Source organism: Oculina patagonica, chromosome 4 (genome assembly GCF_052425735.1).
Source record: "Oculina patagonica isolate OP01 chromosome 4, crgOcupat, whole genome shotgun sequence".
NCBI lineage: Eukaryota > Metazoa > Cnidaria > Anthozoa > Scleractinia > Oculinidae > Oculina > Oculina patagonica.
The window spans coordinates 31,686,497-31,713,366 of NC_135761.1; the positions used below are offsets into that span (position 1 = coordinate 31,686,497).

At 41.6% G+C, this 26,870-nt stretch overlaps 4 protein-coding genes and 1 pseudogene across 4 annotated transcripts; 2 read left to right on the forward strand and 3 right to left on the reverse strand.

Annotated features, from left to right (window-relative positions):
* Positions 1-260: 260 nt before the first annotated feature.
* LOC144652152 (uncharacterized) lies at positions 261-1,121 on the forward strand (the record flags this gene model as incomplete). The annotated part of the gene is made up of 1 exon (XM_078512171.1): positions 261-1,121. A coding segment is annotated over one exon (861 nt), but the record flags the coding sequence as incomplete, so codon positions are not given.
* Positions 1,122-1,429: 308 nt separating this feature from the next.
* On the forward strand, positions 1,430-3,559 carry LOC144652153 (uncharacterized). The gene is made up of 2 exons (XM_078512172.1): positions 1,430-1,733; positions 1,860-3,559. The coding sequence occupies exons 1-2, from the start codon at positions 1,430-1,432 to the stop codon at positions 3,557-3,559; spliced, it is 2,004 nt and encodes a 667-aa protein (XP_078368298.1).
* A 3,942-nt stretch (positions 3,560-7,501) lies between these two features.
* LOC144652309 (uncharacterized) lies at positions 7,502-8,266 on the reverse strand. The gene has a single exon (XM_078512353.1). The coding sequence runs from the start codon at positions 8,181-8,183 to the stop codon at positions 7,521-7,523; it is 663 nt and encodes a 220-aa protein (XP_078368479.1). The 5' UTR covers positions 8,184-8,266; the 3' UTR covers positions 7,502-7,520.
* Positions 8,267-8,827: 561 nt separating this feature from the next.
* Positions 8,828-9,427, reverse strand: LOC144652155 (uncharacterized protein F54H12.2-like). Its single transcript, XM_078512174.1, has one exon. It carries the CDS (start codon positions 9,425-9,427, stop codon positions 8,828-8,830), a length of 600 nt encoding a protein of 199 aa, XP_078368300.1.
* A 603-nt stretch (positions 9,428-10,030) lies between these two features.
* On the reverse strand, positions 10,031-10,653 carry LOC144652157 (uncharacterized; annotated as a pseudogene).
* Positions 10,654-26,870: the final 16,217 nt, after the last annotated feature.

Here is a 26,870-nt window from a genome sequence, read left to right on the forward strand (position 1 = left end):
TAAACTCAAACCAAGAGTTTACCGCAGACGACAGTTTCACCGTCGAAACAACCTTCATCAATATGCCAGGGCCGGGTAGTGGTCACGGTAAAAAGTACAAACCTGGTCGAGAAACTGTGCACAAATTACTACACCGCAAACAATCGATCGTCTCCATCACCAATGAAGACGAGTTGTGCTGTGCCCGAGCCCTTGTCACCATGCGCGCCTGGTGTCATAAAGAGGACAATGTGGATGGTGATAGACTGTATTAAAACCTACGCAATGGCTATCCATTACAGACTCAAATGGCCAAGGAATTGCACCGAGAGGCAGGGGTTCCTGAAGGGCCTTGTGGTCTGGTGGAACTGGAACAATTTCAAAAAGCGTTGCCACAGTACCAAATAAAAGTACTCTCAGTGGATAAGCCTCACTGCATTATCTTCTGTGGTCCACCAGCACCTCATGTCATACAAATGGTCAAAGTAGACGACGGGTGTACGAGTTTTGGAGGCTTTTTGTCCAAGTCTTACTTTTGTCACCACTGCAACCGGGCCTATGACCATGAAAATCTCCAAAACCACCCCTGTGAAGGACGACGATGCTCCGCTTGTGAACAGTTTGACTGTCCCGACTATCAAACTTCTAAAAACATTGACTGTTTTGCAAAACCAACTATCTACTGTAAGACATGCAACCGTTGCTTCTTTGGAGAAAATTGTATGTCGCATCACCTTTTGAAGACGCCTGACAAGTACTACATCTGCCAGACAACCAAAAAATGTCCCGAATGTTGTGCAATGATTCACTCATCGACACGTACCGTCAAAAAGGGTCAGCGTCTCGATGTCTTGATGCGTCATAAATGTGGTTTGGGCACCTGTTACTACTGCGGATTTTCGGTCATGGTAGACAGCCACAAATGCTACATTCAACACGTTGATCCTAGCGAAGACGAACCTAAGAAGAAAAGAAAAAAGAAAGCCGAAGAAGATGAAGAATCCTCTAAACCACCGCCTCTGTTCGTCTACGCTGCGATGGTGTACAGACACCGATCATGGTCTGTGCAGAAACTGAAGATTGTGATGACACTGAGGTCTTCTATGGCGAAGAATGCACCGAAAACTTATTTAACTTCTTAGACAGTCTGACTATCACAAGTGATGAACGTGAGCGAAACGTAATAGTGCTCTTTCATAACTTCCGAGCTTATGACAGCATGTTCATCCAACAATACCTCCACCGTTTCCATTGGGAAGTGACTAACCAAATTACTGTGGGTGCTAAAGTGTTGTCTCTTACTTCTGGAAATCTAATCTTCAAAGATTCCCTTTGCTTCTTACCATTTCCTCTCTCTGCTTTTCCTTCTACTTTTGCCCTCACTGAACTGAAAAAAGGCTTCTTGCCCCATTTGTTCAACACTATTCAAAATCAAGAGTACGAAGGGCCCATGCCGCCCAAAGAGTGTTACGATCCTGATGGAATGTCTCAAAAGAAAAAAGCTGAGTTTGAAGCGTGGTACCATCAGCAAGTGGCCAGAAACCATGTCTTTAATTTACGCAACGAAATGGAGGATTACTGTATCTCTGATGTAAAGCTGTTGAAGGCTGGATGCATAGCGTTCCAACTGGAGTTTGCGCGCCATGGAAAATTTAATCCAATGGAAAAGTGCGTAACAATTGCCTCAGCGTGCAACCGCTACTGGCGGAAAATGATGATGCCAAAAAAGACTATTGCGGTGGAACCTCCTCGTGGTTGGCATGGTGCCCGCACTAACCAGTCGATCAAGGCCTTCAAGTGGTTAGCCTGATGTGAGCATCAACTCCGGAGGGATTGTTCCTCCACTGGCGAGCCTATGGCTGACCGCATTCGCCATGCAGGAAATGGTGGGGAACATGGCATCCGGAGTCCAGCCGGTCTCCTCTACGTGGACGGCTTCGACCCATCTACACACACGGTCTTCGAGTTTCATGGATGTCTCTGGCACGGGTGTCCACGGTGTTACAAGCAAACTCGTCACAGCACTAGCAAGATCCACCCTGACCGGACCCTGGAGCAAGTCTACGAGGCCACCCGTCAAAAGATCAATCTCCTCAGGCATCTTGGTTATACGGTCATTGAACAGTGGGAATGTGACTGGGACTGGGAGGTGAAGACTGATCTTGGTCTCCAAGAGTTTCTGTCGACCTTCAACCTCGTTGAGCCGCTGAATCCTCGTGACGCGTTCTTTGGGGGTCGAACCAACGCTGCCACATTGTATTACAAGGCAGACGAGAGCCAGGGTGAACAAATCAGGTATATTGATGTGACATCTCTTTACCCGTGGGTGAACAAATACGGCGAGTATCCAGTAGGACACCCTGAGATTATTTCTCACCCTGAAGACCAAGACATTTCGAAGTACTTCGGGATCGCCAAAGTGGACATCCTTCCACCGTTCCACCTGTACCACCCTGTGTTGCCTTATCGGTGTGGTGGTAAACTGGTCTTGCCTTTGTGCCGTTCTTGTGTAGAAGAACAGATGAGCAAACCTCTGTTAGAGCGTGGCTATCAGTGCTCCCACAACCCCACACAGCGGATGCTTCGTGGAACGTGGTGCACCCCAGAACTGCAAAAAGCTGTCGAGATGGGATACACAGTGGTGAAGATACACGAAGTCTACCACTTTCCCAAGTCACAACGTAGGAAAGGTCTCTTCGCCAACTATGTTAACCAATGGTTGAAGATTAAACAAGAGAGTAGTGGGTATCCGGCCTGGGCTCAAAGTGTTCTGCAGAAACAACAGTATGTACAACAATACAAAGAACGTGAAGGGATTGCTCTTACACCGACCCTCATTTGCAAGAATCCTGGAAAAAAAACCTCGTCCAAGTTGATGCTAAACTCCTTCTGGGGTAAGTTTGGTGAACGAATGAACAAAGCAAGAACAATCACCGTTACATCACCAGCCGACTTGTTTACCCTTGTAAACAACAACTTCATCAACATCACTACCATACGCGTCTGCACAGAGGATATGTTAGAGGTTGTGTATACACACGTCCAAGATGAAGAGCCACAGAATGGAAAGACCAATATTTTTGTAGCCGCTTTCACCACTTGCCTAGCCAGACTCAAGCTCTACGAGTCATTTGAGGTTTTAGGGGAGCGAGCACTCTACTTCGACACGGATTCCGTGATCTACAGCTGGAAACCTGGTGAGTCCGACATATCACTTGGCGACTTCCTTGGTGATATGACAAATGAGCTAGACGATGGCGATTATATCACCGAATTCGTATCGGGAGGACCCAAAAATTATGGCTATCAAACAAAAAACAACAAGATCTGTTGCAAAGTGCGCAGTTTTAGGTTGAATGTTCGTGGTTCAAATCAGCTGAATTACCACGTGATGCGTCAAAACGTGCTGGAAGAGATCATCAATCCATTGCAAGAACGAAGAAACGTTGAAGTGATCAACCCCCATTTTTTCACCCGCGACCCCGTCAGCAAACGCCTCAAAGTCATCCCACGGACCAAACGTTGTGGATCCCAAGACCTTTCGATCCTTTCCGTACGGATTTTCCCCACTTGGTTTTGACCAACACGATGAGGACATGGCAGAACTTCTGTTGGATTTGTAATTCTTTTCTTTGTGTGTTAGACATTTTTTTTTGTTAAGTTTTCTTGAGGCGCAAGCCAGCTCTTCTAGGAGCTTTTGTAAATATTGTACAAACGTCTCAACCAGTTTCTTTGTTAAGTTTTCTTGAGGCGCAAGCCAGCTCTTCTAGGAGCTTTTGTAAATATTGGACTTCTCAACGGCGCGTCTTCGGACGGATCACTTTTGGAAGGGTTTAGAGATAGGTAGATAGTTTTAGTTCCCGGCTACATCGAGTCAAGGTGGTGCCTTGATGATACCCACCCTGCGGTTTCTGAGTTGTCAGGGATTTCGATCACGAGCTGGGGTAGCCAGCCCCTGGGGAGTGCCCCACAACTCAGAGATCTCAAGGTTTAGTGCTCTCCTTAGGAGAGGGGGACTGGGAAACCATTTTATTACTTTGCAGGCTGCTCCCGATTGGTTGGTTACCTCGGACCTCAACATTATCGTTAAGGTATGAACTCGTTATAGACTATCAATAAGCTAGTGAACTGACAGACTAAGTTTTTTCACTTCCACTTTAATTATTTTGCTTTGAACCTACAGTGTAAGTACAATGTGGTTTTACAACTTGAGTCTTTTCTTAACTTGCATGATTTTCTTGACAATTTTTTCAGTCATGGTGTGTTTACCCGGTAACTTAGTAATGGCCCTGATCATTTTCTCATCAGCTTTCCACTTGTCTTGCAAATTCTTGGCATGACTGTAATCGATATCGTGTCGTTTGGCAATCCGATCTAATCAATTGATGCCCGGGTCCCCTCTCTTGAGTCGTTTCTTTAACTTTGTTCCAGGCCCCATGTATTGATAGCCTGGCCAATGAAATTCAATTCCAGTCTTGCCAATGAGTTTTTGTATGTCAAAACCTTTCCCACGTTGTCGCGTTCGTCGTTTCCTCTTCCTTCTCGTACGAGATTGATTAATCCGTGTCCGAGTCATACTCTAATGGTCTCCGTAGCTTTCGACCTCTGGCCCAATCCTCCCAACCTGATAAGGGGCGTAATCGTTCCACTTCCGTTTTCCTTTTGCCTTTGCCTTTGCCTTTGCTTTTGCCTTTACCCTTACTTTTACTTTTTCCTTTATCTAGGAGATCGTCAGCCTTTTTTAGAAGTGTTCCTAGTTTAGAATTGGTTGGAATGGGGATTTTTGAAGCAGGTGCCGTCTTTTTCAATGTTTTTACACCTGAAGGACCTGGAGTGGCGAGCTCTTGACTGAAAGGTGTTTCAAAAACCTCTTCTTGTTTTCGTTTCTTTGACGTATTTTTGAGGATTTGCTTAAACACACTATCCAAAGTTCCCCTTGTTAAAGCTCCTTCCTCATCATTCTCGTCTTGCTCTTCTCCCGCACTGGATACGGTCGACCCAAATTGCCGTAAACGTTTAGTTAATCTTGCTCGCTCTTTGGCTAGGGGTTTGACTCTTGCAATGGCCACGGAATCAGGGACAGATTTATCTTTGAGTAGCACATGTGTTTCGGCAGCCAATCTGGCAGCCTTGTTGAGCAATGCATTGTCTGTGATTTCACCTTTGTAGTACTGAACCAAGCTGTTAAAGTCTTTAACTGGAATCGCCATTACCTCCTCGGTCATTCTTGTAGTGTTCTTGCAGTAACGTTTCGTAACACTCTTGCCAGTAATCCACTTGACGACTTAACTCTTCTACTCTTCGCTGCAGATCGAGTCTTGTCTTTGATTTCTCGCCACACTCTTTACACAGCTCGAAGGTTGTTTCTTCTTCTCATCTCGCAGTTGCTTACTCTCCTTCACTGCCTTTCTAATCTTTTTCTCATCATCCGAGTCGCTGGCAAGCGGCTCGGCGGTATAACAAGCCACCGTATCCCATCCGTATTTTTCAGCAAGTAGGATGTGCTTATTTCTTTCCAAAAGCAAATCCTTACCTTCCGTTAACTTTAAGCTACGCTCTTCTTCACCAGTCGCTGCCAGCGCTTCATCAATTCTATCTATAACCTCATTGTTCAGCTGGTACTGTTTCTTGTTGCCAGCAAAGCGAAATTCAGGCTCTGGTGCGCGGGGTTTCTGGCTGGTCTGCGACTTTGAACTAGCCACTTCGCTCTGCAAGCGTTTTAACTCGGTGGCGTTGGCTTGCTGCTGCTTTAGAAGTTCCTTCGCCCAGTCTGGTGGATCAGAAGAAGCGTGGGGAGGCGAAGGACGAGCACGAGTACTGCTACTCGATTCGCCACGAGCACTCCGATCGCGATCCTCGCCACTTCGCCCAGATGAACTAGTCTTCGGGCTTTTGTTGTATGGCTCGAGCCTTTCAGCCGCTCTAGATTTCGAACGAGAACTACTTGAACCCTTCGCCATCAGCACAGCAGAAAAACGAGCGATGAAAACGGCCTAACAGAACAGCTACTGGAAATACAGGTCAGGCAATGGCGGATGGCAAACGCAAAGTGAACCGTGAACGTCTCACGTGACCTGAAACCCCCCATACACTCGAACCCGCTCTAGCCGCATTTCCGCGCTTTAGCCGCTCTAGATTTCGAACGAGAACTACCTGAACCCTTCGCCATCGGCACAGCAGAAAAACGAGCGATGAAAACGGCCTAACAGAACAGCTACTGGAAATACAGGTCAGGCAATGGCGGATGGCAAACGCAAAGTGAACCGTGAACGTCTCACGTGACCTGAAACCCCCCATACACTCGAACCCAGGCTCCCAGCCGTGTGGGAGAAAAACGTTTTCCGCTTCTTTCGTTCCTCAGCCAGCGGAAAACCACACTTTTCACTAATGCAAGTTGAGCATGTCGAGTCGTACTTTAATGCTAAAAACTCTTGATACGTTCTGTCGTAAGCATTGCGCCAGTGTATGACACTCTGTTCTAAGTCTGTTTGTTTGGTATTCATTTCGCCGATCATCTTTACCAATTTAGCATTGGTGTCTTGAAGCAACAGTAATCTTACTTCTTTTGAAGACATTGACAATAAACCGTGTGTAATCCTTTCCAGAAACCGCTACCCTTTTGAGTGAGGAGATGTTGCTTCCTTCGTTTCAACGAGTTTTTACGTCTACCCACTTCACGTAATACCCTTTTGTACCGTCGTAGTTTCGCAGTTGTTGGTGGATCGAGAGGGATTCTACGTTTCAATAAGTTTAAAACCATTTCACTGACAGCGTTGATTTGATCCGCATTGGCATGTTGTAGCATGTCCTCTCTTTTCAATCGATTGGCTTCTTTGAGAATCGATTCTAAGAAGGGGCGTTGTCGATGTAATTGCTTCATACTTCCCACGGGGCTGGACGCTTGTCGTAACTGCCTGTAGCACCCAAAGCACCCATTCTCTTATACCTTTAGCTTTTTTTAAGAATAGAGAGTAACCCTGCACCTATGATATTAGGGTGTCTACGTTTTCGTTGACATAGCTGCACTTTTCTCTTTCTTTTCGATGATTTTCGTAAGACCATCTCACCGTCTACGTCGCCTATAATATTTGACGTTATCGGTAATGCCTTTTATACCTTGCCCAGCTAATTTAGCTGCTAAGCTTACAAAGCTAGGAGAAGGGCCTGACAAAAACATGCTCGCTCCTTCAGCTATCTTGTCAACGAGACGAGTTCTACGCCTGGCCAAAGCCCCACCGCGTTGCTTTCGTCTTATTCTACGTCTACCACCAGTGTTCCGTTTACGTCTAACCATGGTGTAACAATGAACTGGGGTAATGTAGGTAGAGAGCTTATCTTCTACGTCTTTTTCTCGTGGCTGCTTCTAACCCTTTTTTCACTCCGTAACCCGTTGCACTCGAGATACCTCCTAAAGCAGCTGCCTTTCCTGCAGCTATCAAGGCTGGAATGAATGCGGCTAAGGGAAGTATTCCTCCTTTCTGTCTTTTTCCTCTCCTTTTTCGTTTAATAACAGTTCGTTTTCTCTTCATGCTGTTTGATCCTCACTGAGTAGCATCGCGTTTGAATTGATGATATCTCATACATCCTTCTTCTTTTAACAGGTGACTGAGAAGCCGTCTTTCGTCTGGGCTGGAAGGGTGTAGATCAATGGTCATGTACCCATACGGACGTTCCGTCAGACGTTGAAAAGTACCCATTACATCTTGCCACCGCGAGGGAAACGCTTGTAACAGTAAATTCCGCATAGCTAATTGATCTCGAGGGTTTTTAAAGGCCACAATGTAATGTGCATTTCGTGAAATACTCTTAGCATATTTTCCCGGTGGGAACATGTCTTGACACAAGTACAACACAGTTATGTTTTGATGATGAGAATGTTTGGTGAACAAATCCAATACCCGTTTGTCGTTTCCTCCTTCTTCCATCAAGTCGTCCAGGACCAAGAGGCCCCCACGAGGGAACCATTTCGGTAACAAGTCACTGTCTGGAATCCCCTCATGAAACGTGATACCTCCACCTTTCATGGTTTTGAATCCATCTTGCCATGCCCCATAGCAATAATGAATCTGTTCTGGTGGGGTTTGAAATAACTCTAGATGTTGTAAGAGAAGTTTTTTGGTGAAGACGGACTTGCCCGAACCCGACGGTCCCACAATCAAAATACTTGAAGGTGTATGAAATCGAAACGGCTCACTTCGTTTCATCGTGAATAATGAAAACGAGGACTGAGCCAGTCTTTTTTAAATAGGATTTGAGTCTGACTAAAGACAAAAAGAGTTTTTTAAGAGACAAGACGTTTTTATTATCTAATTACACTGATGATGATCACTTTTACATGCATGATGCCATCCTAGATCGTGGATTATCAACTTCTTTAACATCTGTCCTACTTTGTGATCGTTGTGTACATAATCGTGTTTAAAAAATTGACTAAGATAATCGTTCATGCTATTTCCTCTGGCGCGAGCTCTCACGTACATCAATGCGTTATCGCCACAGCTTTGACTGTACAACGATTGCAGACTCTGTTCGTTTTGAACCACGAACTTCCAATGTTTTTTTAACCAGTCTTTCAATGGACGCGTTGTCTGATACACATCTAACGATAAGGCATAGCTGTCCATGACTTCGCAAACGTTACTGTCACGAGTCCACAAGGCGATCCAATGTTTTCCAGGTTTGTTGTGAGGGTCTGTGTTGACAATGTAGCCTCTAGGCGAGTGCTTTTCAGGCTGAGAGGGTAATCGATCGCAAGCAACTGTACCAAAGAAATAGGGTTTCAACACGGGATCGTGGGTTGCTAGATAATCCAACTGCACATTGTTCAGGATTACTTTTTCCATGGTTTTTAACGTTGGTAAATATCGTACAACACGGCTTTGTTCTTGTCTATCTCCAAGAGGTTCTCGAACTCTCCGTACAGGATGATGGTTATGTTAACACCTGGCGCTGCACCAAAGTTCAGGACTATTTGTACATCTCCACTCTGTTTGGGATTCATCACTGGACTGTCTGCACAACCATTTGCCGAGTTGTCAAACATGAACAGCGTACAATTTTTGCCATGACCCCAGTCTGTACTCCTGGCCATATTACCTTTGTGTTTGCATAAGGCACCACTGGCTTGTAAAAATCGAAAGTACCCCCTGAGATCTTTGGTACCATTGTTGTGAACGAGTTCCAGCGTTTCATAAGGGTACTCCTCTGCTCTTACAAGTTGACGGATACTTTGCAGTCCAAACTTTTGAAAGCAGAAGGGATCTAGTCCCACCGCTCCGTTGAAGGCTTCAGACAAGACCATTCCTACAATCAATCGGTTTGGAATTCTTCCTTGAAACAGATTGTTACATTCGTAACGTTGTTGATTCCCCTGCATGTTAAAGGTCCTTATTTCACTACGTACCGTAGGATAGGTAACCAGTTGTCGATCCACACTCATTTTGCTCATCAAGTCTCGGTAGACAGATGGATTGAGCCTAAGCTGGCACAAGTACAAGCGTACTTTGATGTCTTCGGGAAGTAATCTTCCTGCACTTCCCACCCCGTCCAGGAAAAGATCAGGGGAATTGAAGTACATCTGAATGCCTATTTGAACACGTGGCACCAACAATTTGCTCAACTGAAACACTTCAATGTGGGGTCTGAACCGTAATACATGTGCTTTTCCATTGGTGTAAGAGGCTTGTTCGGCTTGGAGGGTTGCTAGGGCTTCTTTGTGATTACTTGATTAAGAAGAATCTTTAAGCTTTTTGCTGACCTTTTGAGACATGCCTAATTTTCTCACTTGTTAGTAATTAAGTTTCTGATATTTCATCAGTGAAAGCACTCTCTCTGATGGGTCTGGTCAGCCTGTAGATTCACAGTCACACTTCATTGCGCATATGCTACTAAGCAGTGTGTTTCTGTTATATCCAGTACATTTTACACTTTTTTCAGAAAAACTTAAATTGGGAGATTGTGAAGATCACCTCCCGGGAACCAACTGTCAGTTGTCTGTCCATCGACAGTTTGCTGTTTGTTGACTGTCTTTCAGCTATCTGTTGGCTGTTAATCAGCCACTTTTCAGCGTGGTTTTCACTATGATGTAGGCTGACAGATGATGTGTTGGTAAGTTGTCATTTATATTGTAACACTTACCTTTATGTTTTTCCTCCGTAACAGCTATAAAGGGTTTGAACTCTTGTCTGGACTTTTTTCCAGCAACGAATTGGGTTACTTTGGTTCTCTTTGTTGATGCTGCTAAATTATGAGGTAATTTCTTCTTGAAATCATCAACCCGGCGAGCAATACTAACTCTCTGATTTTATTGCCAGAGCTTTCACTTACAATCCAGAGACTCACCAAATTTCCCAGTCAATGAAGCACAGTCATCTTGATTGACATTTGAAAAGCAAGAAAAATATTTTGCTGAATTACTTAATTCTCCATTGACATACGCGATAAATTTCATATCCCTGGGAAAAGCTCAAAAGAAAAGCTAACATTCTTGCCCAGGACTGTATAGCTTCTGGTCTCTACCACTTCTATTTCTGAAACAAGTTTCTCTGTAAAAAGTGAGACAAGCTTGTGGTCTTCCTTACAGTAAGCCCCAAATAGTAGGAATTTATCATTGGGACTAGCTACTCTGGGTCCCACATTTAGAAAACTGACAGCCAAGACAAGGATTGATCCCATTTACCGAAGTGGACCCCATCCAATGGCTACCGTAAATGTAATGTAATGTTTAATAGACACTCATTGCAGTATTAATAACTGAATTACAGAGTAAAAAACAAGCTAAGGTATAAATATAAATATAAATATAAATGCCCCCTCCTCTTCACCAAACCAAACTAGCTTGTCCCCGGGTTTTCTAAACTGGTCAGTCTCAAAGTAAAACTTGGCCAGCACGAGAAGGCAATTTTCCAGATTCATGTACACCCCATCAACTTTTTGATTTGGTGGAAGGTCATGGCACAAGGTGTCCCTCACTGAATAAACTTCCCCAACATCAATTTCTGTAATTTTGGTAACTAAAGCCCCATACGAAAGGGGTTTGGGAATAGGGATACCCATACCAAACTTAATTCTTGCCTTTGAAATTGAACTTTTTTGGTGAGCTTTCCTTTGTTTTTCATAGCAAGGGCTTACCTAGATTGTTGGTATCTCACTTTGCCAGTCACTCCCCCAGAAAAGAGCAGGGGAAGTGAACAAATAACATTTTGATCTCACTTTTCACTGATACTCTTTTACATGACCACTAATGACAGCTGCACTAGCCTTTTTCATCTTTTTAGATGATTTAATATATTTACGTAGATCTGCTATTGTCCCATAATTCATTAAGGTAGAAAACATGCCATCCAATGCAGGGTTAAAGCAAAGGGAGCATCAAATTCAAGCTAAAATATTTACGAAGTTTCCATGTAAACATGGCCAAACTGCACATCAAAGATTGCAGTCATCTGGTTTTCCCGTGCTGGAGAGGTTTTGATTACACAGGATTTTCCTCTTGAGTTGGCCTTGTCAAAGTATTTACCATCAGCTGGGCGACATCTTTCTCACCATCGCAACAAATTCCTCCGACAAGAGGCACATAAATACTGTTCGCACGATATTTTCCCCACATTAAAACATTTCCTTACTTCCTCTACAAGCTTTGAGACACAAAACCAAACGAGATGACGACTAACTGTTACAAATGTGACATTTTCTTGAAACCATTGCAACTTAAAAGTTGACGAATGTTAACCAGACAAACACTTTAATGTCTTTAAAAGTCTTCGACTCAAAAACGTTTTCTTTTTAAGAACTTTGATAACTTTTATCTCTTATGAGCCTTTTTAAGAATGATTATTCTAACAAATGATTTGTGCAGCACAGCGTTTCTGGATCCTTATGAAAGTGTTTTTACTTATTACATCAAGGCCTAAGGCTTTGCAGAGCAAACCAAATTTCTTATAGTTGTTACCTTGCAGCAAAGAATCATTCAAAAACACAGGCTGGCTGGCTGCCTCCTACCCACCCTTATTATTTGACGACGGAGAATTTACCAACGTATCTTGAGGGAAGAGCATTTTCAGGACTTAACGTACATGATGTCTGTATATATTGTTCGGTTTAAATAAGCATTTCACAACGACAATTAAATCAATAAAGGACGAATGAAATAGCAAGTAAATGCATTGTGTCAATGATTTGACAACAAATGCAAGCAAACTTTGAAATACTTAATTGTTATATTTCGATATAATTCTATATCATCTTCAGACTAAGGTGACAAACAAGAAGCTAGGATTTAAATACTGAAAGATGGTACATTAGCATTTAAAACATGCACATAAAAATACAAAACAAAGACGTTAATGTCAAGAGAATAAGCAAAGTTCCCTGCTAGCTTTTAAACTATTGTTCAAAGATGGTGATGAATGCTTGATATGTTAGGCTTCTTTGTATAGTAATAGATTTCAATTGTCATCGCTGTCTGTTATCTTTGTGTTAACACGCACAATTTGGGTGAGATATTCTTTGTTCACTGCAGTAGAAGGTGGGTTGTTATTAATCGATCAATCAATCAATCAATCAAACTTTATTTATAGAGGGTTACACGTAATAGTTTTACAACTAATAAATTTGTGGCGCTCTCTAATGTACTAAAAAAATTAAGAATCTACTATAAACAATAATCTAATTTAAAATTTAGTTAAAATCGAAATGTAAGTTAAAAATTTAAAAACTAATCCACAATATTGATCCAAAGGTAATTATTACTAAATAACACAATCTAAAAGTTATTATCTAAAAAAGGAGTAAAAATATTATTCTTGAGCTGACTTAATTTAAAATATTTATACAAAGCATTCCTAAGGATATTTACAGATGAAGAGGTGCGTAACCTAAGGGGGAGGTGATTCCAGCATTTACTAGTCGTTGCGGAAAACGTGTGACCTCCCTCTTTCACTCTATTAAATTTCGTTGGTAAAATGGTAAAATTAGCGCCCCGTGTATTCCTATTGTGCTGGCTGTTATTAAGTCTTAATAGGTCGTTTATGTATAACGGGAAAGCACCCATGATCCTTTGGTGAGCTATAGTGCACCTTTTTATATCAGCCTCGATGTAGTAAGGTATCCATCCTAAAGTATTAAAAAGATCTACAGTTCTATGGCGTTGCTGAGCGTCAAGGATAATACGAGCACATCGTTTTTGCAGCCTGAATATCTTACTTATGTTGTCATGGCTGCAGCAGCTGGTCCATGTTACACTGCAGTATAAAACCAATGGTTTAATTAAAGAATTATAATAAAGTATGCGCTCTGCTCTTGGAAGATATGCCTTGATTCTGTTGAGTATACCAATACGCTTCGAAATCTTCTTACATAATGAGTCAATATGAATATCAAAGCTGAGTTCTTCATCAAGTTCAAGGCCTAGCAGTTTAGCGTTCTCGACTTGCTCTAGTGCGCTTCCTTTGAGCTCTATCTTAAGCTTTCGATCTTCATTACTCAAATGTTTCCGTAAGCACGGTCCATCAATTAGTATTGTCTTCGTCTTGGAACAATTTAGTGGCAGTTTGTTGTTAGTTGCCCACTCATGTACATTGGAGACCTCACTGGAGAGAGTGTTCTTAAGTTCTTCAACATTTGCACAATCGGAAGAAGCGAGAAGGGTGGTGTCATCCGCAAACATGTCCAACCGCGTATGGACATGTAGAGGTAAGTCATTGATAAACAGCACAAAAAGTAAGGGACCCAATATGGAACCCTGTGGCACACCCGCTGTAATGCTCCTAACGGTCGAAGTTTCTCCTTTAAGGTGGCTCCATAGGGTTTTGAGATATTATGGCGCGCGCATAAGTGATACCCATCAAGATATCATTTTCGCGTTATTTTTTAAACTAGTTTAATAAAAGCTGCCGAAATATTAAAAACAAGGACTAAAATATGTTGTGCATTATTCTTTTTTAAAATAACGGCCTTTGTTTTTGAGCTACATCTACTCAAAAAGTCCTATTTTTTGGTGTTTTTATGGCTTTGATCTTAAATTTCTTTAATTTTCTTCGGTGAAAATTTTTGAAATTCTCCCAACAGATTGAATCTGATGAGAAATAACTTTTAAAAACAAAAAAAGTAGGGGTTGTCCAGGTCGTTTTTGCGTTTTTGGTTATTTTGTGTTTTTTTGACTAAGCAAAAAAACTGGCTTACAAATTTGTAAAAAAACGGCAAAAAGGGCAGTTAAAAAGGTATCACATCTATGCCAAATTTTAAGGAATTTCACCGAAGGAAACTCTGGTAAATACAAGGGGAAATTTTCTATTTTCGCCCGAATAATAATTACGTCATCAGAATAGAAATTGTCCAAGATCGCTATTTGAGCATGCGCGAACTTTCGAACCATACGAGTTGATGTGTAAAGACGAGCGTTCCCCGTTGTTGTCGGTTTTTGTGCGAATATCTGTTAACCCCAAGGTTAGTTAGAGACATACCTTAATCCTTTATGTAGCAGAATCTCTGAAATTCTGCTCGAAGTATCTCACAATCGCGGAGACTATTCTTTATTTTCTCTTTTGCTTTCGATCGTACGAACTTCACAAAAGCGGCCAGAAGCACCACGGACGTTGTAAACACCTTTTTAGGGTGTTGTAAACTCTTTTATCTGCTCAACACAGGAAAGTACGGGTGTTGTTTCATTGGTAGGAAGCAAGTCTCGCGTTTTCTCGCCAAAAATTTTGCGCTCGCGTGAAGCCGCCATGTTTGTTTTGATTTGCCGGCATTTCAAGCTCGCCCTTTCGTACCCATTCTTCGCGCGGCCAAAAAACCCTATGGAGCCACCTTAAATGATACCAGTTGAGTTTGATCGGTTAAGTATGAACTGAACCAAAGTAAAGCGTTACTGTCTAGTTTGTAAGCTTCAAGCTTGCTAAGCAAAGTCACATGATCCACCATGTCAAAAGCCTTCTTATAGTCTACTAGAACCAGACCATTAACATGGTTTTTGTCTAGATTGAAAAGCAGGGTGTCAACAATATATGCAAGCGCCGTTTCTGTGCTGTACTGCTTTCTGAATCCAGACTGGTTCTTATAGATGAGGTCGTGATCATTTAGATGATCAGATAAATGGTCATGCACATGACGTTCGATGATTTTAGACAGCACCGGAAGTACTGAAATGGGCCTATAGTTATTTACATCATCCATATCACCAGCTTTGTGAAGGGCAGTCACTCTGGCTCTTTTCCAACGACAAGGAAACGTTCCTGATGAAAGTGATAGGTTGATGAGCTTTGCTATTGAGGGCATGAGCTTTGCTATTAAAAGAAATACCTGTCAGGTAGATTGTATAAACCTTGTATGTGATTGATCTGATCACAGTAGCGCAGATGTTTATATATAGGGCTCTCTTTGTCTGTGGTCACATGTTCTTGTGTGCGGACAAGCAGAGTTCTATTAGTTTTGCTGATGTACGGGGAATTGCAGCCAGAACAAGTGAATTCATATACAACATTTGATTTGCTTAGTAGCGGTGTTTCGTCTTTAAAGCTTGTGATGAAACACAACTTTGTGGTCTTCTGTTTTATTTTGATGTTCACATTCGGATTGACGAGACATCTACGCATAGGCGTGCGGGCAATTTTTTGCCAGGGGGGCGGTGAGACATTTGCCCAAAAAATTCTTGCAAGCTGCCCAAACTTTTACGAAGCAGTCGAGAAGAAATAAGGGTCATACGATGAACTAACATAGGCTTTCAAATAAGGTGAAAAATTGTTACATAAGAATCTATCGTATGAGCTCATAAAATACGTTAAAAGAAATACCTGTCTTTACCATGTTGACGGCCGAAGATGTCAGCAATACGATCTATGTCACTGTTGACTACAAATTTGGAATATGCCTTTTTAATGCAATGACAAGTAATAATTTAGGCCAAGTAAAAAACAAATGTTTACCTTCCGGATTTCTATAAAAGAGAGAGCGGGCGGGCTCATTTTTTGTTATTTTTATTATTATTATTATTTTGTTGCATTCCATACCTGTGTTGTTCGAATATCGATGTTTTATCCTCCATCGTCAAATTCTCTAGGCCAGAAAACAAATCCTGCAATGTAATTGACCTATCCAGTACGGACCAAGATAATGAAGCCGGTGGGGACAAAAACAGTTGTTTTGTTTTTTTACTTGGCCACACTGAAACGTTGTCGCCCCATCAGGTGCTGCAGAGATAAGTTTTCAATCTGCGCAACACACTGAATGATCGTTCTGCAGAACACGATGTAGCAGGTATCACTGCATTGATATGAACCACGTAAGGAAACTTATCAAATAGATCATTCTCTTGCATTGTCTCCAGCATTTCTGAAACAGTTATGTAGCCTAATCCATGTACACGACAAAAACTCGCGTACATTTTCTGCTCGGCTTCCAGAATCTCGCCGTTGATTTTGTAAAATTAAGCAACGCGGAGAAGTTTTTTTTATCAGGTGTTTAACTGTGACAGATATTTGCAGTACAGTGCCCAACAGTAAAAAAATCTACAAATATGTATATCAACAAATGGTCCCTTTCACTACTAACCAGAAACTCATCAGGTGTTGTTGCAGGAAAATGCAGTTTTTGTTCAGGTATCACGACTTACAGAGCGTGGATTTCTTGAGATTTGTGTCAATTAGTACCAGTAGTACTGGTACAACCTTTCACGCTAAATCATGGCTATCCCGAGGTGCGATTTTCTACTTTGCACAAAAATACTCTCACTTCAGGAGTCTTGGGCAACAGAAATTACTGGGTGTCTAAGAAGCGTGTGCTGCGTTCTGATTGGTTAACATACTAACAGGTAACTGACAGTTACTAAATTGGATTACCAGAAAATTGGTGGGCATTATGCAAAATACCGGGTTCTTACGGCAGACGTTCCCTCTTCCCCTCTTTTCCTTCTTTTTCCCCTCTCCCTTACCCTCCCCTTTTTACGCCTGCTATGCAGACTACAATTTTGGGTAATTAATTGAAAATTTTGTAATGTTATCATCAAATTATCACTATTTGCCATTATCCATGAAAGCAAACCATGTCCTTTTTTTCTAAATTTTCTTGCAATTAATATGTCATTATATTGTTCCAACATAAAGCATTGTAACGCAACAAATCAAACTTGTTCTTGCTTTGTCCTTTACTGAAATGTGCTCCTGAATGGGCGAATTAAAGCTGTAAGTTGAAAGTGCGCTGCAGATGGTTTACTTGAGTGGGATTCGACTGCACTGACTGATCCAAACGTAGGAGTCAGGGCTGAAATAGGGATGGCGATTAATTAGGCATCCATTTTCACAGTGGTAGTACCAGTTATTTTCTCAACCCACTTGTCTTTGGCCATTTATGTCGTGGTAAAAATCCTTCTCCACGTAACGAATGACCAACCCAGTGAATGGGGGCCCATTTACATCCACAAACTCAAATAGGCGGCCGCGCATTCTGATCATGATAGGCATAATCACAAAACATTGCTATGGTACCATGCCATCCTTTGATAACAGCTTAATGCGGTAGGAATGACAGCTGGGGCTGGATGAAGGGAGAATGTTGGGTTAACCCTACAACCTGGGCGGGCAGTGCTGCCAACCTGAAAGCCTGGGGGGAAACAAGCAATTTAAAATGGTTGGATGTTGGTTAGATTGCGAGATAGGAATTCAACAGAGGGCCCCCTTTTCTTTGTTGCCCTGTGGCTTGAAGTCGGATCTACGTAGGATTTTCTGGAATAAAGTTCAGCGCCTATGTCTAGTTCTAGCTCCTTTGCAAATTGAGTCGCTCAGTCTCTTTGACGTCTTAACGTTGTTGTCTCCTTTTGTCTCTGTGTTGGACAATGGCCCCCTTCATACATTCCATTTTCGTACAGTTCCAATTTGGACTTAAGAAGGGCGCATGTCGAGATTGTAAGCTTGAATAGTGTATGCTAAATCTGTATTAGACCAACAGTTTAACATGACGAAAGTCAATTTTGTAACGGTAGTATCGAAAACGAAGACCTCGAAAACGAAGACCTAAGACCTAAGACCCAGTCGAAAACTAAGACCCAGTCGAAAACTAAGACCCAGTCGAAAACTAAGACCCAGTCGAAAACTAAGACCCAGTCGAAAACTAAGACCCGTACGAATACTAGGGAGAGTTGAAAACACTGACCCCCGATCCGCGGACTACCCACTGACCCCCCACTCCGCGGATCACCTACGGACTACTCCGCGGACTACCCTTACGGAGTACCCCTACGGAGTACCCTATAAAATGAAACGAATTTATGTTTACGGGGGAAAGAGACAAGAGAAACCTACCTGTGCCACTTGCACGATCGATCGAAACAGCCGCCATCTTGTTTACCTCGATCCAGTCCTTCTTGTTACAAACTCAAACGGGACTCCGTCGGCTAGTACTAAAACCAGGAACGCCGGAATACTAAAACCCGGAACAGATAAAATGTATATCGTGTAACCCTTACAAATATGAAGAGCTAACCGTAAACAGGCTAACCGAAGTTCATAGTAGGCTAACCGATGAATAGTAGGCTAACCGAGGTGAATAGTAGGCTAACCGCAGTGCATAGTAGGCTTGCTATTCACTCCGGTTAGCATACTATTCACCTCGGTTAGCCTACTATGAACTTCGATTAGCCTACTATTCATCGGTAAACATACTATGAACTTCGGTTAGCCTGTTTACGGTTAGCTCTTTATATTTGTAAGGGTTACACGATATATTTTATCTGTTCCTATTCCGGCGTTCCGGCGTTCCCGATTTTAGTACTAGGCTAGTCCCGTTAGGACTGGATCGAGGTAAACAAGATGGCGGCTGTTTCGATCGATCGTGCAAGTGGCACAGGTAGGTTTCTCCTGTTTTTTTTTCCCGTAAACATAAATTCGTTTCATTTTATAGGGTACTCCGTAGGGGTACTCCGTAAGGGTAGTCCGCGGAGTAGTCCGTAGGTGATCCGCGGAGTGGGGGGTCAGTGGGTAGTCCGCGGATCGGGGGTCAGTGTTTTCAACTCTCCCTAGTATTCGTACGGGTCTTAGTTTTCGACTGGGTCTTAGTTTTCGACTGGGTCTTAGTTTTCGACTGGGTCTTAGTTTTCGACTGGGTCTTAGGTCTTAGGTCTTCGTTTTCGAGGTCTTCGTTTTCGATACTACCATTTTGTAACAGCATGGTCCATTAACTTCACCAAAAACCTTCACAAGCAAACTCTTCCATCAAGAAACCTAGATTTAGTAAGCTCTCTATGGAGTTAGAAACGCTATTAGAAAATTAACTTTTAACTGCCCTTACTGACACCATTCAACACATAAACAGCGGAAAACTAAACTACTGAAATGCAACTGAGTTTTCTTGATGAACACAAAAGTATTCTTAAAGACTTCAAAAATGAAAGCGAAAATAAGTGCTTCAAACAGCTTTATGGTAGCTATATTCTTTCTTGTAATTGTTTTCTTTCGTGTTGAAGTTGTCAAGCTTATTTTGCTTTTTTTTTTTTTTATGTTTGTAACCGACTATTTTCATGAAAGAATGGCAAACAGCGTGATCATGGGCATGCACTGAGCAGCCTACTAGAGATGATCGGTAAAACGTCTAGATAAAAAGAGCAAACACTAATTTGAATTTGTATCTATTCGATGGAATTTGACCAATTTCATGAAAATAAAATTGGCAACTGAATTGGTAATGTTGACATCAGTAATGCAGGCCAGCAATTCAGTAATGTAATCAGAAAGGGTTGAAATTCCTTTTTTGAGGCGCTTCATGATGGCTTCTCTCAAATCATGAGGAATGTCACCAAGTTGAAAGCTGTTATCATTTGCTACAGATTTTGATACAGATACTGGTGTTGACACAGATTGACTTCGAGTGTTCTCTGGGGTCTTTTCCAAAGACTTTTTCCTTGAATTGCCAACATGACTCAGCTCCTCTAAACACCCAGTTGGAGAGAGGTTGTATGATTGCTCTGCAGCATCCATTGTTTTAAATTTGTTCCTTAACAAGGTAAAAACCCTTCCTCTAACCCTGCCATGTACAAAAAACAAAATCATAAGTCTTGAAGGTTATTAAATGACAAAGAATAAAACTTAAATATCCTGTTCTGTACTTTTTGAATTCTTTGTAAAAGAAAACTGACAATGGCAAATTTTCTTGCATTTTGTTACTTTATGGCAAAATCCATTAAGCCATGAACGCCTAAGATTATTTCTGGAATGTCTATTGTGCTATGAGCAATCAGATTTGAGATGTTAACGCAACAGTAACAAGATAAAAGGTTTCTATTCTTTCCTATTCTGTTGCATATGTGTGGTGGCTTTTCATACCAGATTCCAGTGTGCTTTGGTAGTCTTTATTTCATCAAATAAATCCTTGAAGTAGTTAGCTTTGGCTTGTCGAAGCTCTGTGGTAATTTCATTTCTGATTTTCTTCAGATCTACTGTCGCTTTTTCAATTCCGTTAGCTGCACCTTCACATTATCTTCGAGTCTCTGAATCTTCATTTTTTGGTTTCTTGATGTGTTTGCTGCACTTCTCAAATTTCTTAACTTTTTATCCAGCTTCAGGAGATTTTTGTGCGCACTGAGCATAGCCGTGCCCCTTACTGTACAGGTCCCTTCTTTTGTCTTTGATGGGATGGATATTTTATATTCTCATACAGTAATCTCTGGGAGTGACTGAATATGAGCGGTGTTTTCTTTAGTGCCCATTCCGTTGCTTTCACCCCTTCTATTGCTGTCTTGGTCCACTTTCGGTAGTTCACATTGGAACAGATTTCTTCCGCTTTTTTGTTCCAGTAGTACTGGTACAACCTTTCAAAACCCTTTACCCTAGACGATTCACCACTCAGAAAATTTTCATCCCCCTCTTTGCTTCATTTGGGAATCTTTGTGAATTGGGTTTTCCAAGCAATCTGCCCATGACAAAAAAATAATAATAACCAAACACGTGTTAAGTTAAGGAGACACGTTTGGGAATTCGGGGGTCTGAAACTTTCTTCCTTAAAATTTGAAGGGTTGTTTTCTGTTTTCGGGATTCTTCCAAAAACAGATGTCCGCCATATTGATTTTCATTTCTTAACCAGTCCTAAAAACTTGCTGAAACGTCGATTTTTGAATCAATTTTAACCTCAGAAGAATCACAAAAAACAGAGATGGCCTTTTAAAATCCAAAATTGAATTCGTCCTAGGTCATTTCTACAGGTAGTTGAAATTGGAGCTTTAAAAGACCTGCCTTTGATTTTGTGGAACTGTAATTTGACATGAATTTATTGTCGTCGTGCTGCGCAAAAGCACGGCAAAAAAGCAACAGGGTATAAAATAAATAGAACAGAACACCAAGCCATATGTCAATGTTTAATTGACTATTTCATAAAAAGAAAAGCCGGAAAAGGTCCCATCTTAGGATGGTTTTTAAGAAATTTATCGCCACTGATAAAAGAGTTGCAACCTTTCAACGCAGCAAAAACACTGATATGAGTAATCGAGCTATAGCAAAGGCATGCGGGATTTCATCGCTTCAGTAAAGAGAATTTTACGAGAATCTCTATGCGCGACATTCGTTCATGCCCCAAACTATCTTCCGATTCCTCCATCTCCCAGCCCGTTCTGATTGCTTCTTCTGCCGCCTTTTTTCCACGGTTGACAATAAATTGCGCGAGATCTGTTATCCCTTCCATTTTCTGTTTATTGGCAAGTGCAAGAAACTTGAGATAGGTGTGGATTCCTTTTGACACGCCAATTTCTGACACCTCAAACATACTCAGACGCGGTTGTCGTTTTCTCTTTTTAGATGCTGATAGCTCAGTTGTACTTTCTCCTTTGTTGGAATTTTCCTCCTCTACTCTCGTTTCTGTTCACCCCTGCTCTCTTCAGTTATAGTTTCGCTAGCTGCCATTGTAGAGGGTGGACCTCAATTCAAGAGATCCTTGTGGTTATGCGACATCAGAACATCATTATCTTCCTTAGTAACATATTGCCAAGCTGTGTAGTAGTTGATATGGCGATTCAAGAAGTGGATGTTAATTCCGTATCGTTAATGAAGAAACTGCAGAGCAGACAACCATCTCAGTGGCCTTGAAAGTTTAATGGCCATATGAAAATGAATTCCTCCTGTTCGATGCCGTTCAAGACAAAATGCTCACTGTTCAACCGTTGATTCATTTGAAATGCCGCTTAACTCAAAGGCCTCTTACACAAGCTCTGCCAAATGCTTTTGAGAAGATACTTTACTAGTGTTTGCTTGGCTAAAAGTCATAAGATATACTTGTCTTACTTCTCTGACTCCTAATTCTTGTGGCTCCAGGCTGGCCATGTTTTTATCATGACGATAACGCCGATGCACACTGCTGTAAACAAAACTCACAGCGACTTGCATCCCAGTAAGCCAAGTGGTGTGATGAGCGTAATTTAAACGGATTGTGCAAAAAATGACATTGAGTTCCCTACAAATGAAACCGAAGAAAACATTAATTTCCTACTATAACAAACGCAAACCGTTTAAAAACAGATCACTTGTTGTACTGCAAAAAGATTTCAGTATTTTTTAAGTAATACAATCCTTCACTTTACAATACAACCCTGCTCCATCGTACCACCACATGGGTTGGAAGTTTCCTTATCATTTTCTGATTTTCGTCTGGGTCATTTAAGACATTGAGGTACTGGATGGTATTCATGGCTGTGTTGCAGTGCTGCAAGGAGTCTGCAAACTTCCTCAGGGCTTGGCCATCATTAGGTGGAATCTTGGGCCAGTTGTTAATTCTCTTGCGGTAAGCATCTGCCACGATGAAGGGATTCCCAAAGCGGTCTTTCAGTATCTTCTTTGCTTTGGTAAAAGCTTTGGTGTCCTCAAAGGCTAACAAGCCGCTGATTGCTTCCTTGGCTTCTCCTGTAGTGTATTTACCAGGTAGTAAAGCCGTTCGGAGGGATTCTTGGTTTTTTTTTCAATGAGAGTTTCAAAAGACTTTATCCAATTTGGATATCGTAAGGGATTTCCTGTAAACAGCTCTAGCTCAGGGCGTGGTATGGAATCACGGTCTTGCCTCTGAGTCAACAGGTCTGCTAATCTCTGCATGAGGTTTTCTCCTGGAGAAACTGGGGTGTGTGAGATATCTGAGTCAGCAGCGTTTAATGTCTCATCAGGATATGGTTTTCTAGGCTGTCCACGTAGCTGAATTGTTCTGGAAACAAATGGTGGAGGGAGTGGATTGAAGTCTGACAAGGATGATCGTGCTGGCTGATACTGCTCTTCTGAAGTGAATGTGTGAGCCTTCGAAGTGCTGGAGAGAATGGAAAACGTGACACTGGTGTCAGCTCTGACATCTGAGTTAGGTGTGCGAGGATAGAGGTTTGCTGAGGGGGGCTGGTCAACAGGTAGTACTTTATTTCTCGGAGTGGAGATAATCGGTTTCGGTTCAAAGCCTGCCGTTGAAGGCCCAGGAGGTAAGTCCTTAGGAGGTCCCTCATCCTTCAGCAGAGAAGAGGAAGAAGTTGTTGAAGGAGTGTCCAAAATGGAGTCCATTTGTGAAAGAAGATACTTTTTTAACTGATCCTCCGAACAGCTGTCGGTCGGAAGTGATTGATCTTCCCTTGTTGGACCAAAAGTTTCTTCTCTACTCTTTTCACTGCTTCTAATTCGGCGTGTGTAGCTGCTAACTCCTTCAACATTTTAAGCTTCTTCATTTCGTCTTCTTGCTTCCTCAGCCTTTCGTTCGTTTCACTTTCTGCATCGAGAAACTTTAATTCGGCTCCAAGTCGAGCTGCTTTGGCTGCCATATCGGCTATTTTCTGGAGTGAAGAACTCGAAACAGACAATCGTTTTGAGCGTCTGGAACTAAGGGAAAGCTTGCTGGATGAAAAGTTTGATCGGCGCTCGTCCCTTTGTGATTGAACTGCATAGATTTTTTCCTTGAGCTGCCGCAAGATTTCACAATTGCCGCTATTCAACGTGTCAAAACGGGCGTTCTGTTCTATTCTTTCATCCTTGGTTTTGAAGATATCGTATAACACCTTGTGTGCGCTTACGAAATCATCCATACGTGCTTCTAATTTTCCTCTCTCCCTTTCTAAAAAAAATCTGTTTCTTTGGACAAAAGGGATTCGATTCTTTTAACTTGCTTTGTACACGCTCTATGTGCAGCTTCGAAGTCTCCTTCAAACAACTGGCGGCGATATTCCTTCATCTTATCACTCGGCACTTTAGAACGGCTACTCCTTTCGAACACGATTCCCTTGATTTCGGCAGATTTAATTGTTCACGATCGCCGTCTTCGTCTCCTTTGTCAATTTCATTGTTTTTGGTCCGACAATTCGTATTCTTGGTTTTGTCTGAATTCATGTTTAATCACCCAACGCGAACGAACAGAAGAGTTTTTGCTGTAGCGGCAATAGGTTTATGACTGAATTTAAATCCATATGGAAAGCACAAACATCACGTCGCAGAATTAATGTGGTGATCTTTTAATTATGGTCCAACACGTAAAAACTGTAAAGAGGATATAATAACCAAACTGTACTTAAACAAAAGCTACATTGATCCGAAGTACAATATAATAAAGGTCACTTAAGGTCGCGCAGGACCCTTGCAATCATTGCTATGTATTTATTTAAAGAGTATGCACGAACTGCTGGACGACTGAAGCCGACAACAAACGAAATATTCATGAGAATGTTTGTTTTTAAACTCTTTCGTATAAGTAATTACTAGTAATTGTTCTCAGCTTTGTGCCACGTGCGCTGGAACATAGGGAATTATCATAATTAGATTCACAGCTTTGAATATATCACACGTTGCTGTAAACATTGACTCGGAAGGTCTTCGGAATCCTCAAAACCTGCAATTTTGTGTCCAAGTTTTCTCCGCCGATATAGAATTGTCATCAAAGAGCGTTACTTTCGAAAGTATAATCTAAAACCGAAAACACAGGCATAAAAACTTTTATTCTTCAACTTTAAGTATATGTTTCTAATTCTCGATGATATAACTTCTATCAACAATGCGAGAACGTTTTTGCGAATGCTTAATTTTGCTATTTAATTCGGCTATTTTTAGCCTTCAATAATGCGAAATCGATTTTCTCAAATATTTCCGAAAGTCGGCGGTATTTTGAAAAATAAACCCCGAAACCTTTAAAAACTCACTTAAACCTGTTAAAGATTAAAAATAACCGAGGGTTTTATTTTTGACCGTGGACAAGGTTTGCTTCAAAAATCTGTGCCTTCGCTCTTAAGATTGAAAGCAAATGCACTGCAATTTAAGTTATAAGGGCTTTAAAGCCTGAGGGAGATGCACATTCTAGCACAATTTCTTTGTCTACAACTATGAACCACTGATATGACGAAGGATCCCGAATGTCATCTTCTCCAGTGGAGCAAACTAACTGGGGGTCATTTGATGGCAATGTCTTCAGGAAGTCTTCTGGACTACTGCCTTGCTGTTGGAAGGAAAAAAAAATCATGAGAATTAACATGAGATATACTATCTATTTCAGGTTGCAGTTCATAAGTTAGTTCGCTTTGCAGTTTATTGATATATTGAATGAAATCATTCTTTGAAACTTCAATCGAACAATTGTAAATCAAATTAAAAGTACTTAAAAGCCCATGGTAAAATTGAAAATAAGACATCTGACGTTATGGCAATTGATAATTTTTTTTAAATAATTTTTCGGCTGTGTGCTGTTTTTTTTTTTTCGTGCGGGAACAAATTACATGTTAACGAGCGACTGTATAACCGCCGCATTCATGCAGTTATGCGCTCGTACAGGTGAAGTTGGCTTTACCATACCAGGGTCGATGTGAAGGGATTTCTTCAAGCGAATGAAGTTTAGCCTGCGCCAGCTGAATGTCATCCTCCAACGATTCGACTTCACGCTGAACTTGTTTGGATGTTTTCTCAAACGCATCCTGACTGTCTTTCGATGCCGATTGCAGGATCAGTGAGACAGACTTCCTGTTAGAACTTTGAGTGGAAATTTCCCGATAATTGTTCTTTTCCAAGCTATTGTGCACTTGAATCGACAAACTAAATGCTGTGCCGCTCTCTTCTTCTACAACACACTTTTGAAGATGCCGATTGCAGGATCAGTGAGACAGACTTCCTGTTAGAACTTTGAGTGGAAATTTCCCGATAATTGTTCTTTTCCAAGCTATTGTGCACTTGAATCGACAAACTAAATGCTGTGCCGCTCTCTTCTTCTACAACACACTTTTGAAGATGCAGTTTCTCCTCTTGGATGGCGCTACTGGAATTCCCATTCGAACAAACTTAAAATTTTGAGGCAACAATTTTCCTACTTCGGAGACGATGTTGTGTCTAATTTCTTTGAGCGTTTTGCTTAGAAAAGCTGCAAGAGGAGGTCATTGCTCTTTATCTTTACTAGAATTTCCGACATTTTCAATTTCTTGGTCGCTTCCGTGCAAAATTTACAAATGAATGATTCAATTATTCGAAACATGATCTTTATCTTTCAATCTTGCGGTGAAGGCATGTCAATCAAATTGAATCATGAAATGTTCACGTGAATATTGGAACCTTACGTCGCCAAGCGTTTATGCGTGAAGCGCATTGACTGTAACACAGCCAGTTTTCACAGTCCAGACTCAGTAATATTACTACCATGCCAATGTAAATACTTTCTCTGGTCCTGTGCTATAATATATACAATAGCCAGTAACTGCATGTAGTCAGGACATAAAGTTTCTGCTTTGTCACTGACTTTGATATTTGATGCGCAGCGTGAGAGATCTAAAATTTAATAACAAACTGTCATTCATGCACGACATGTCAATCAAAAGGTTCCTCGTGAGTCACTTTTGTATTCCATTTTAACGTCCTCCACGAGAGTTTAAATTTCCTCGTCTTCAACTGGTTGTGAAATCTGACTCTCCAAACTATCAACGGTGGCCG